Below are 12,889 nucleotides of genomic sequence, written 5' to 3'. Positions count from 1 at the left end.
GCTCCACTATGTCTACCTGTCCCCACACCCCACGGAGCTCCACTATGTCTACCTGTACGGAGGCGCTGTCCGTTCAGCTGTGATGAATCATGGGCGTGGCCTTAATGTGTAGATGTTTCTTCATTCCTTGGTGGATTTTTGTTGTTGTCTTTATGCGTCCCTGTCGATTGTAGTCCTCATGAATTCCTTTGATGCTTGCCTTGTTCTTCAATGCATTCCCTTTCCTTGTTCTTCAATGCATTCCCATGCCTTGTTCTTCAATGCATTCCCATGCCTTGTTCTTCAATGCATTCCCATGCCTTGTTCTTCAATGCATTCCCTTGACTTGTTCTTCAATGCATTCCCATGCCTTGTTCTTCAATGCATTCCCATGCCTTGTTCTTCAATGCATTCCCATGCCTTGTTCTTCAATGCATTCCCATGCCTTGTTCTTCAATGCATTCCCATGCCTTGTTCTTCAATGCATTCCCTTGCCTTGTTCTTCAATGCATTCCCTTGCCTTGTTCTTCAATGCATTCCCTTGCCTTGTTCTTCAATGCATTCCCATGCCTTGTTCTTCAATGCATTCCCTTGCCTTGTTCTTCAATGCATTCCCTTGCCTTGTTCTTCAATGCATTCCCTTGCCTTGTTCTTCAATGCATTCCCTTGCCTTGTTCTTCAATGCATTCCCTTGCCTTGTTCTTCAATGCATTCCCATGCCTTGTTCTTCAATGCATTCCCATGCCTTGTTCTTCAATGCATTCCCTTGCCTTGTTCTTCAATGCATTCCCTTGCCTTGTTCTTCAATGCATTCCCATGCCTTGTTCTTCAATGCATTCCCATGCCTTGTTCTTCAATGCATTCCCATGCCTTGTTCTTCAATGCATTCCCATGCCTTGTTCTTCACTGCATTTTGTGGGATTTATCTGGCGTAGTTTTCATTCGCAGTGAGCTGTTTTATGCTCCAGTGACTTTCACATTGATGTCTGTATTTGAAGTAGCCCTTGATAGCGTTTCTTATGCATCTATTATGCACTGTTACACAAGTTGGCCAAACGGGTCAATGTAGCCTATGTATGACGAGGTTGAGAAGTACATTGTACACGCCAATCCGCACGCCAAACCTAATATAAACTTAATATTGAGGTATTGATATTGTAGAAGTAAATGTGTTTCAACTGGAGGCGGTATTTCTACACACCCCACTTCGCCCCCCCCCCCCCCCCCATATTAAAAAACGCAGCACCCCAAACTAATTCCCGTAGCCTTTTCCCATGCCAATAAAGCCCCTCTTCCTTTTTTTATTAACTAGGCAAGTCAGTTAAAAACATTTTTTTTACTTACAATGGTGGTCAACATCCTCGTTCAGGGACAGAACGACAGATTTCTACATTGTGAGCTCAGGGATTCGAACCAGCAACCTTTCGGTACTGGCCCAATGCTCTAACCACTTGGGTACCTGCCGCCTCGAATTGAATTGAGAGAGACAGTGAATGGGAAGGAGAGAGTAGAGACGTGAGAGAGAGAAGGAGAATAGAAGTTGCGTAGTTCTAGAGAAGGTATAGGTTTAGGTAACCTTGTTACCTCGCGACACTAGATTATAGGTCCAGACCACGACGTCACGATTTGTTATGATTAGACTTTGCTGTTTCAGCACTTCTTCCGCCGAGGAGTCAGTTGACTGGGAGTTCTTGGGAGTTTTACGATCTAACCAGTCCGGTGACACCGCGAGAGTGATAGTGAAAGCCGCAGAGAGAGATAGTGAAAGAGGATCGCCTACTACTATGGCTCCGTTGCAGTTCGCGGTGTACTGGCGTCTCGCGCTCATATTCTTCTTCATGGCGTTTCTCTTCTTCCTCGACCTCTTCGCCGTTAGCAGAGCAACCTCCTCGTGCAATAACGTCCCGGGTGAGTTACCGGCCGCTAGTCGAACCTTTGGAGAAGTATCTTCTAGTGCCCATACACAGAACTGGACTACATGGGAGGTGCGCGAGGTAAACGGATCAGTTTTACAGGTATTGTTACCGCAACAGGATGAGATTACGGGTGGGAACGACACGGAAAGAGAGAATGTGAGTAAACCGCAAAAGTTTTCCAGTTTCTACATGATTGGCAGTTATTATAATGGTCTAAATCAGTGTAAACCCAGCTTTAGTTTATTAACAGATAGTATATAATGTCATCAACACTGATTAGGCAGCATTGCATTCCTCCTGTTTGTATCTTAACTTCCCCTCGAACAACAATTGATGAGTCAATGAACACTTAATCATAGAAATAGTCGGGGTAACCTGGTTACAGAGCCAGCCATCTACACACTCACTGACCAAGTAAACACTCCCAGAATGTATGTCAGATGTATCACTCTGTGTGTTAGGAAACAACCTAGGAGTCCCAGTTTGATTATTAGTCATAGAGACATGATATACTGTAATGGGGTACACAATGGAACGAAACGCTCCCCCCTCGACAGTGGAACAAAACGCTCCCCCCTCGACAGTGGAACAAAACGCTCCCCCCTCGACAGTGGAACAAAACGCTCCCCCCTCGACAGTGGAACAAAACGCTCCCCCCTCGACAGTGGAACGAAACGCTCCCCCCTCGACAGTGGAACGAAACGCTCCCCCCTCGACAGTGGAACGAAACGCTTCCCCCTCGACGACGGAACGAAACGCTTCCCCCTCGACGACGGAACGAAACGCGCCCCCCTCGACAACGGAATGAAACGCTTCCCCCTCGACAACGGAATGAAACGCGTCCCCCTCGACAACGGAACGAAACGCTTCCCCCTCGACAACGGAACGAAACGCTTCCCCCTCGACAACGGAACGAAACGCTTCCCCCTCGACAACGGAACGAAACGCTTCCCCCTCGACAACGGAATGAAACGCTTCCCCTCGACAACGGAACGAAACGCTTCCCCCTCGGCAACAGAACAAAACGCTTCCCCTCGGCAACGGAACGAAATGCGTCCCCCTCGGCAACGGAACAACAATAGAAAGTAAGTGACTAAAAGGAGTGTCACATGGTAAGACGTTTCACAACACACAGTAGTGATAAGAAATACCATCATGTCTCAGGGAAACATCGTCAATATCGCCCGGGGCTGAGGACATAGAGCTAGATTACTAAGACATTATCTGGCACAAACGTCAGTGTGTGTTACAGGGTACAGTGTGTATGGATCCGGAGGTGATGTCGTACAGTCAGACCATCTACATGACTGGCCTTCTGCTGGGATCTCTGTTCGGAGGAGCTCTCTCTGACAGGTGAGACTCTCTCTCTCTCTCTCTCTCACACACACACACACACACACACACACACACACACACACACACACACACACACACACACACACACACACACACACAGTAAGTCATACACTGTAACACATGGAAGGTGTGTGTGTGTGTGTGTGTGCGCACGCGTGACTAGGTACGGTAAGCGAGCAGTGCTGCTGGTGTGTGTGTGTGTTAATGCCGTGACTGCTGTGCTGCCGGCAGTCCTTCCTCACGCCCTCCTCTTCCTCACCCTGCGCTGTTTGGCCGGGGTCTCCTGCTGCTGTATCAATATCTGCAGCTTCAGCCTGGGTAAAGAAAACACACACACAAACACACACACACACACACTCACAGTAAATCATACACTGTAACACATGGAAGGTGTGTGTGTGCCTGTGTGCATGGATTTAACAGTGTGTATGTGTGTGTGTGTGTGTGTGTGTGTGTGTGTAGGTGTGGAATGGAGTCTTCCCAGGTATCGTATTTGGCCCCCGGCCCTCCTGTCCTTCTCCTTCAGCCTGGGTATGATGGCGTTGGCACCGCTGGCGTACCTTACACACACCTGGACACAGCTACACCTGGGACTGGCCGTACCACAGATCCTCTGTCTGCCTCTCTACTAGTGAGTAACACACACACACAGCTACACCTGGGACTGGCCGTACCACAGATCCTCTGTCTGCCTGTCTTCTAGTGAGTAACACACACACACACACACACACAGCTACACCTGGGACTGGCCGTACCACAGATCCTCTGTCTGCCTGTCTTCTAGTGAGTACACACACACACACACACACAGCTACACCTGGGACTGGCCGTACCACAGATCCTCTGTCTGCCTGTCTTCTAGTGAGTAACACACACACACACACACACACAGCTACACCTGGGACCGGCCGTACCACAGATCCTCTGTCTGCCTCTCTACTAGTGAGTAACACACACACACACACACACACACACACACACACACACACACACACACACACACACAGCTACACCTGGGACTGGCTATACCACAGATCCTCTGTCTGCCTCTCTACTAGTGAGTACACACACAGTGTTCAGAGTTGACTATAATGTGGTATTCTTATGCAAATAGGAATGTAGTTTGACAAAGAAATAATAATGATAACTCTCTCTCTCTCTTAGTTCTATTCCTGAGTCTCCTCGCTGGCTGCTCCTGAAGAGGAGAGCAGAGACTCTGGAGGCGTATAGGAGACACAGTCCTGAGGACAAACGCTTTCTAGACCTGGTACAAACACACACACACACACACACACACACACACACACACACACACACACACACACACACACACACACACACACACACACACACACACACACACACACACACACACACACACACACACACACACACACACACATCAGTGTTCCCTAACCCAACTCAAGCCTGTGTGTGGTCTTTCTGACCTAGTTGTTGGACACAGAGGGGAAGGACCTGCAGGAAGTCCACCTGGAGACACACACACTGGAGACTGGCACACCTGACAATAAGACACACCCACTTGAGACTGACACACCTGACAGTGAGACACACACACTGGAGACTGACACACCTGACAATGAGACACACCCACTTGAAACTGACACACCTGACAATAAGACACACACACCGAAGGCAGACACACAAACATGGGAGGAACACACACTTTCCCAATGCGGACACATGAGAAGTCCCACCATCCTACTGCGCCTGGTCATCTTGAGTTACATTGGGTAGGTCAGTGTGTGTGTGTGTGTGTGTGTGTGTGTGTGTGAGAGAGGCTGTCAGATTCTACCTCTGTATTCTATTTGACAGGTCTGTTCTACAGTATTTGTCTGATGCGTCTTTCCCCCCTGTGTGTGTGTGTGTGTGTGTGTGTGTGTGTGTGTGTGTGTGTGTGTGTTAGGCTAGCATCAGCCCTGACGTACTACGGTATCTGTATGAATGTCGGGCGGTTCGGGGTGGATGTCTTCCTGGCTCAGTTCTTCAGCGGCCTATCAGAGGCTCCCTGCCTGCTCGTCCCATTCCTATTGGCTCGCTGGGGCAGACGCCCAATCAGCATGCTATCCCTGTTCCTCAGTGGCTCCTTCTGCCTGCTGTCCCTGCTCGCATCACGCTTCTACGGTAAGCACACACACACACACACACACACACACACACACACACACACCTCCAGTGATCCAACAGTGTGTGTGTGTGTAGCTGTCCCAGGGTTGGTGATAACTCTGGCCCTGGTGGGGAAGCTGTGTATGCAGACCACTGTGTTTGTCTCTGTACTCTACGGCATCGAACTCTTCCCTACGCTCATCAGGTACGGAGTGTGTGTGTGTGTGTGTGTGTGTGTGACCCCTGATGTATAGCTAGTGTTACAGGACTGGTCAGTCCCTATCTCAACCAAGGAGACACACAGCACTGATCTAGTTCCCTCATGTCTTGTTTATCCTGCTGAGACAAGCAGTTTTGACCTAGTTCCCTCATGTCTTGTTCATCCTGCTGAGACAAGCAGCTCTGACCTAGTTCCCTCATGTCTTGTTCATCCTGCTGAGACAGGCAGCTCTGACCTAGTTCCCTCATGTCTTGTTCATCCTGCTGAGACAGGCAGCTCTGACCTAGTTCCCTCATGTCTTGTTCATCCTGCTGAGTCATAGGAGACATTAATACATGCTCTGCAAACAGAGATAAACACATCATCTATGAATCAATTATCACCCACGTGTGTACACTACCATTCAAAAGTTTGGTGTCACTTAGAAATGTCCTTGTTGTGTCCAAATGTGTCCATTTAACATAACATAAAATTGATAGAAATACAGTGTAGACATCGTTAATGTTGTAAATAACTATTGTAACTGGAAACAGCTTTTTTTTATGAAAATGGAATATCTACATAAATGGGCCTCTGTACGCCTATCAGAAACCATCACTCTTGTGTTCCAATGGCACGTTGTGTTAGCTAATCCAAGTTTATCATTTTAAAAGGCTAATTGATCATTAGAAAACCCTTTTGCAATTATGTTAGCACAGCTGAAAACTGTTGTTCTGATTAAAGAAGCAATTAAACTGGCCTTCTTTAGACTAGTTGAATATCTGGAGCATCAGCATTTGTGGGTTTGATTACAGGCTCAAAATGGCCAGAAACAAAGAACTTTCTTCTGAAACTCAGTCTATTCTTGTTCTGAAAAATGAAGGCTATTCCATGTGAGAAATTGCCAAGAAACTGAAGATCTCGTACAGTGCTGTGTACTACTCCCTTCACAGAACAGGATAAACTGGCTCTAACCAGAATAGAAAGAGGAGTGGGTGGCCCCGGTGAACAACTGAGTAAGAGGACAAGTACACTAGTGTCTAGTTTGAGAAACAGACGCCTCACAAGTTATCAAATGGCAGCTTCATTAAATAGTACCTGCAAAACACCAGTCTCAACGTTAACAGTGAAGAGGTGATTCTGGGATGCTGGCCTTCTAGGCAGAGTTCCTTTGTCCAGTGTCTGTTCTTTTGCCCATCTTAATCTTTTCTTTTTATTGGCCAGTCTGAGATATGTTTTTTTCTTTGCAACTTTGCCTTGCAATTTTGCCTCAACTTTACTGGTGACATTGAGACTGGTGTTTTGTGGGTACTATTTAATGAAGCTGCCAGTTGAGGACTTGTGAGGAGTCTGTTTCTCAAACTAAACACTCCAATGTACTTGTCCTCTTGCTCAGTTGTGCACCGTGGCCTCCCACTCCTCTTTCTATTCTGGTTAGAGTCAGTTGAATTATTACTGTTATCCTATCAACACAGCAAGTACGGTGTGTGTGTGTGTGTGTGTGTGTGTGTGTGTGTGTGTGTGTGTGTGTGTGTGTGTGAGTATTTCAGACAGAAGTGTGTGGGCTTGGTGTGTCTGTGTTACAGGGTGGGCTGTATCCTGAATGCGGTGATCAGTCCTAGAGGAGAAACCATCCCATTGGCCGCTATGATCCTTTATGGGAGTGGCCCCATTGTTGGGGCGGGACTGTGTCTGTTTCTACCGGAGACCAGTGGTGTGCCGCTCCCTGATTCGCTGGAGGACTGTGACAGACAGCCCAGTCTTCATCTACCAACCTTCCCTTCCTTTTGGTCTTCAGAGGGTGAGAGACCCCTGATGTGTGTGTGTGTGTGTGTGTGTGTTCCTTACTGCAGTGGTCACCAACCTTTTCTGAGTCAAAATGTCAAGATCTACCGCTTATATATATATTTTCTTTAACACAACTATTAAAAAAGGTACGCCTATGCAACACTAACCAACATTAACCAGTTCTGTAGCAGTAAGGTTTGTGCAGTAAGCTATAGGCCCAATACATTAAGAGATGAGTGAGTTTACATTTTAAATAATTAGCTTTTATTATTTCATTTCATTTTATAATGTTTTATTTTTTATTATGGTGCCTGCATCTGATGGTCAGTCTCAGCAGAGGGAGAGAGCAGCAGACTGAGGGTCAGTCTCAGCAGAGGGAGAGAGCAGCAGACTGAGGGTCAGTCTCAGCAGAGGGAGAGAGCAGCAGACTGAGGGTCAGTCTCAGCGGAGGGAGAGAGCAGCAGACTGAGGGTCAGTCTCAGCAGAGGGAGAGAGCAGCAGACTGAGGGTCAGTCTCAGCAGAGGGAGAGAGCAGCAGACTGAGGGTCAGTCTCAGCAGAGGGAGAGAGCAGCAGACTGAGGGTCAGTCTCAGCGGAGGGAGAGAGCAGCAGACTGAGGGTCAGTCTCAGCAGAGGGAGAGAGCAGCAGACTGAGGGTCAGTCTCAGCAGAGGGAGAGAGCAGCAGACTGAGGGTCAGTCTCAGCAGAGGGAGAGAGCAGCAGACTGAGGGTCAGTCTCAGCAGAGGGAGAGAGCAGCAGGCTGAGGGTCAGTCTCAGCGGAGGGAGAGAGCAGCAGGCTGAGGGTCAGTCTCAGCAGAGGGAGAGAGCAGCAGGCTGAGGGTCAGTCTCAGCAGAGGGAGAGAGCAGCAGACTGAGGGTCAGTCTCAGCAGAGGGCTGAGAGCAGCAGACTGAGGGTCAGTCTCAGCAGAGGGAGAGAGCAGCAGGCTGAGGGTCAGTCTCAGCAGAGGGAGAGAGCAGCAGGCTGAGGGTCAGTCTCAGCAGAGGGAGAGAGCAGCAGACTGAGGGTCAGTCTCAGCAGAGTGAGAGAGCAGCAGGCTGAGGGTCAGTCTCAGCAGAGGGAGAGCAGCAGACTGAGGGTCAGTCTCAGCGGAGGGAGAGAGCAGCAGACTGAGGGTCAGTCTCAGCGGAGGGAGAGAGCAGCAGCCTGAGGGTCAGTCTCAGCGGAGGGAGAGAGCAGCAGACTGAGGGTCAGTCTCAGCAGAGGGAGAGAGCAGCAGACTGAGGGTCAGTCTCAGCAGAGGGAGAGAGCAGCAGACTGAGGGTCAGTCTCAGCAGAGGGAGAGAGCAGCAGACTGAGGGTCAGTCTCAGCAGAGGGAGAGAGCAGCAGACTGAGGGTCAGTCTCAGCAGAGGGAGAGAGCAGCAGACTGAGGGTCAGTCTCAGCAGAGGGAGAGAGCAGCAGACTGAGGGTCAGTCTCAGCAGAGGGAGAGAGCAGCAGACTGAGGGTCAGTCTCAGCAGAGGGAGAGAGCAGCAGGCTGAGGGTCAGTCTCAGCAGAGGGAGAGAGCAGCAGACTGAGGGTCAGTCTCAGCAGAGGGAGAGAGCAGCAGGCTGAGGGTCAGTCTCAGCAGAGGGAGAGAGCAGCAGACTGAGGGTCAGTCTCAGCAGAGGGAGAGAGCAGCAGACTGAGGGTCAGTCTCAGCAGAGGGCTGAGAGCAGCAGACTGAGGGTCAGTCTCAGCAGAGGGAGAGAGCAGCAGACTGAGGGTCAGTCTCAGCAGAGGGAGAGAGCAGCAGACTGAGGGTCAGTCTCAGCAGAGGGAGAGAGCAGCAGACTGAGGGTCAGTCTCAGCAGAGGGAGAGAGCAGCAGACTGAGGGTCAGTCTCAGCAGAGGGAGAGAGCAGCAGACTGAGGGTCAGTCTCAGCAGAGGGAGAGAGCAGCAGACTGAGGGTCAGTCTCAGCAGAGGGAGAGAGCAGCAGACTGAGGGTCAGTCTCAGCGGAGGGAGAGAGCAGCAGGCTGAGGGTCAGTCTCAGCAGAGGGAGAGAGCAGCAGGCTGAGGGTCAGTCTCAGCAGAGGGAGAGAGCAGCAGACTGAGGGTCAGTCTCAGCAGAGGGAGAGAGCAGCAGACTGAGGGTCAGTCTCAGCAGAGGGAGAGAGCAGCAGACTGAGGGTCAGTCTCAGCAGAGGGAGAGAGCAGCAGGCTGAGGGTCAATCTCAGCAGAGGGAGAGAGCAGCAGGCTGAGGGTCAGTCTCAGCAGAGGGAGAGAGCAGCAGACTGAGGGTCAGTCTCAGCAGAGGGAGAGAGCAGCAGGCTGAGGGTCAGTCTCAGCAGAGGGAGAGAGCAGCAGACTGAGGGTCAGTCTCAGCAGAGGGAGAGAGCAGCAGACTGAGGGTCAGTCTCAGCAGAGGGAGAGAGCAGCAGACTGAGGGTCAGTCTCAGCAGAGGGAGAGAGCAGCAGGCTGAGGGCCAGTCTCAGCAGAGGGAGAGAGCAGCAGACTGAGGGTCAGTCTCAGCAGAGGGAGAGAGCAGCAGACTGAGGGTCAGTCTCAGCGGAGGGAGAGAGCAGCAGACTGAGGGTCAGTCTCAGCGGAGGGAGAGAGCAGCAGACTGAGGGTCAGTCTCAGCGGAGGGCTGAGAGCAGCAGACTGAGGGTCAGTCTCAGCGGAGGGCTGAGAGCAGCAGACTGAGGGTCAGTCTCAGCAGAGGGAGAGAGCAGCAGACTGAGGGTCAGTCTCAGCGGAGGGCTGAGAGCAGCAGACTGAGGGTCAGTCTCAGCGGAGGGCTGAGAGCAGCAGACTGAGGGTCGACATCAGCGGAGGGCTGAGAGCAGCAGGCTGAGGGTCGACATCAGCGGAGGGCTGAGCGCAGCAGACTGAGGGTCAGTCTCAGCGGAGGGCTGAGAGCAGCAGACTGAGGGTCAGTCTCAGCGGAGGGCTGAGAGCAGCAGACTGAGGGTCAGTCTCAGCGGAGGGCTGAGAGCAGCAGACTGAGGGTCAGTCTCAGCGGAGGGCTGAGAGCAGCAGACTGAGGGTCTGTCTCAGCGGAGGCCTCAGAGCAGCAGACCGAGGGTCAGTCTCAGCGGAGGGAGAGAGCAGCAGACTGAGGGTCAGTCTCAGCGGAGGGCTGAGAGCAGCAGACTGAGAGTCAGTCTCTGCGGAGGGAGAGAGCAGCAGACTGAGGGTCAGTCTCAGCGGAGGGCTGAGAGCAGCAGACTGAGGGTCAGTCTCAGCGGAGGGCTGAGAGCAGCAGATTGAGGGTCAGTCTCAGCGGAGGGCTGAGAGCAGCAGATTGAGGGTCAGTCTCAATCTGAGGGTCAGTCTCAGAGGAGGGCTGAGAGCAGCAGATTGAGGGTCAGTCTCAGCGGAGGGGAGAGAGCAGCAGACTGAGAGTCAGTCTCAGCGGAGGGAGAGAGCAGCAGACTGAGGGTCAGTCTCAGCGGAGGGCTGAGAGCAGCAGATTGAGGGTCAGTCTCAGCGGAGGGCTGAGAGCAGCAGACTGAGAGTCAGTCTCAGCGGAGGGCTGAGAGCAGCAGATTGAGGGTCAGTCTCAGCGGAGGGCTGAGAGCAGCAGACTGAGGGTCCGTCTCTCAACATCCCTCCGCTCTCCCTTTCCTCCGCTGACGCTGACCAAAGGGAACACCATCTGATGGCGAAACTTGAGTCGAACCGCATTATTTCTGCCTTGTGCACAAATTCATGTTGTTACTCCTATGAACAGAGGAAGTGAAATATTCCTTGATATTAAAAAAGACCCAAGCTGCTAATAATAACAACATAAGTCTATAGAGACACTGTCCTACTCATTCATTACTGCTGCAGTGTAGGTTGTAGTGCTGAGTGGAAGTAGGGAGAATGTGCATTTTATGATTTCTAAAAGTGTTGAATACAAAGTGTTGACAGTGCTGAGTAAGAACGTAAACATTAAACTCACTAATAAAAACAGCAGCCCTTTGCTGTGTTCGTTGACAGTCTCTCTCTAGTCAGGGTTTTAAACATTTTGAAATATCACAGTATCAACTTTACTGTAGCTTTCTTTTACGCCTGCTACATTACCGCAGACACGGTCATCTGAGCCATCTGATTGGCCAGAGGTACACTTGATTTGCTCTCTGGGCCCACCAGGAAAGCAGTTTGTACCCATGAAACGGTTCAAAAATGGCAACAGTTTTTGCCTACCCTGCGCGCAGAGTGAATCAAGTGCACCTACCACCAACAGCGTGATATGAATAACAAGGAACACAAGGCTTTATCGTTGTTTTTTTTACAGAAATGTTTGGTGATCGACTAGAAATGCCTTGGAGGTGGCGATCAACTGGTTGTTGACTTGTTGTCTCTCTTCAGTGCGTCGTCAACAGCAGCTGACTGTGAAATGCTATACTCAAGAGTTCACAGGCAGCTGGTGTGTTATGTAACCTCTCCTTTTAGGTCAGCTATTTACCCCCTTTCTCACTCTCCCTCTACCTCTATAGGGCTGCTACGTTCCTCTTTCCGCGGTTATGGTTCCAGGAATTGACACGGCCACTCATTTTCAGCCTACACAAATTATAACATAAGCATTTGACCGTGTTTCCAAGTGGTGAATAGCTACAAAAGTGGTGTGAACCATTAATTCAGAAGATTAGAAATCTCTTTACAAAAACGGTTATTATATATATATTTTAAAGTCAATGGTTCAACACTGTGTACATAGTTAGAAGGCAAAAAAACAAACAAATCCCATATAGCATTGCGGTCTGTATCGTCCAATCACAGAACAGATACAAATCACGTGGTCTGTTAGAGAACGCATGATGAAACCTTATAGCAGCTAACAATCTCAGTAGGTTGTGGGTTAACTGCCTGTTCAGGGGCAGAACGACAGATTTTGTACCTTGTCAGCTCAGGGGTTTGAACTTGCAACCTTCCGGTTACTAGTCCAACTCTCTAACCACTAGGCTACCCTGACGTTTAAAAAAAAAAAAGATGTGGAAACAATGTTGATTTAACCAGTTTGTGCCCAGTGGGATAACCGTAACCCCCAGTCTGTGGCCTGCTAACCAGAGTCCTGGTCCAAGACACATGTTCAATTGAGACACACATTCTGAGGAATAGTGGACTCTTGTTGGTTAACGTCTCTCCAGCTGAGATTTGTGTGTATTTCCTGACAGGTGCTCAGCGGATGCCCCAGCTGACAAAGCCTGTCCATTCCTGGGAGACACAGACCCAGAGAAGCCCTCCCACAACCCACAGGATCTCAACTGACTCAAACTGCACATACTCGCACACACACACCACAAACACACACATGCTGTAGATACATGTATTTGAAGGTCCATGGTGCTCAGTTGGTACAGAACACAATAAACTTGGAGGTACTACCTGAACTTAATAAACATTGTAATACAGTTTGCGATGTTGTGCCCTACTGAACACGACCCTGGTTCTAGTGTTTTATAGGTTTGATCCTGTATCTCCCACAGCCTGTAGAGGCTTGCTGAGAGCGTGTTTAAACACAGACCTGTCTGTGAGATGTGAGGAAACATTGCTAATGTAGCATTGTATAAACAGCTCTGCACGAA

General features: G+C 50.0%; 1 protein-coding gene and 1 long non-coding RNA gene across 4 annotated transcripts in view; one reads left to right on the top strand and one right to left on the bottom strand.

Annotated features, from left to right (window-relative positions):
* The window catches only part of LOC116353332 (uncharacterized), a 26,368-nt gene extending 21,055 nt beyond the window's left edge, over positions 1–5,313 (bottom strand). Inside the window, exons 1-2 of the long non-coding RNA XR_004202662.1 lie at positions 5,201–5,313; positions 3,511–3,565 (exon numbers count right to left, since the gene is read on the bottom strand). This is a non-coding gene — a long non-coding RNA (uncharacterized LOC116353332). The remainder of the gene's footprint in view (positions 1–3,510; positions 3,566–5,200) is intronic.
* LOC109883879 (solute carrier family 22 member 13) lies at positions 1,501–12,889 on the top strand. Of its 3 annotated transcripts, XR_004202661.1 has the most exons (11): positions 1,501–2,051; positions 3,148–3,248; positions 3,415–3,569; positions 3,714–3,882; positions 4,416–4,518; positions 4,704–5,005; positions 5,179–5,396; positions 5,475–5,583; positions 7,128–7,378; positions 11,599–11,730; positions 12,479–12,591. XR_004202661.1 is itself a non-coding variant. In XM_031787737.1 (10 exons), the coding sequence occupies exons 1-10, from the start codon at positions 1,611–1,613 to the stop codon at positions 12,622–12,624; spliced, it is 1,851 nt and encodes a 616-aa protein (XP_031643597.1). In that variant the 5' UTR covers positions 1,504–1,610; the 3' UTR covers positions 12,625–12,889. The 3 variants fall into 3 exon arrangements, 2 of the variants coding, with proteins under 2 accessions (XP_031643597.1, XP_020331485.2); XM_031787737.1 differs by lacking the exon at positions 11,599–11,730 and having other exon boundaries at positions 1,504–2,051; positions 3,559–3,569; positions 12,479–12,889; XM_020475896.2 differs by lacking the exon at positions 11,599–11,730 and having other exon boundaries at positions 1,510–2,051; positions 12,479–12,889.

The sequence above is a fragment of the Oncorhynchus kisutch genome, linkage group LG14 (assembly GCF_002021735.2).
Source record: "Oncorhynchus kisutch isolate 150728-3 linkage group LG14, Okis_V2, whole genome shotgun sequence".
Classification (NCBI taxonomy): domain Eukaryota; kingdom Metazoa; phylum Chordata; class Actinopteri; order Salmoniformes; family Salmonidae; genus Oncorhynchus; species Oncorhynchus kisutch.
The sequence above is the reverse complement of the archived record's forward strand: the minus strand, read 5'-3'. Positions and strand labels throughout refer to the sequence as shown.

Bases quoted from the DNA above. Each gene is read 5' to 3' on its own strand.
- LOC109883879 (XM_020475896.2), top strand. From the start codon at position 1,611: ATGATTAGACTTTGCTGTTTCAGCACTTCTTCCGCCGAGGAGTCAGTT. The intron at 3,249-3,414 runs GTGAGACTCTCT...ACGCGTGACTAG, and splicing joins GGAGGAGCTCTCTCTGACAG to GTACGGTAAGCGAGCAGTGC. The intron at 7,379-12,478 runs GTGAGAGACCCC...ATTTCCTGACAG, and splicing joins TTCCTTTTGGTCTTCAGAGG to GTGCTCAGCGGATGCCCCAG.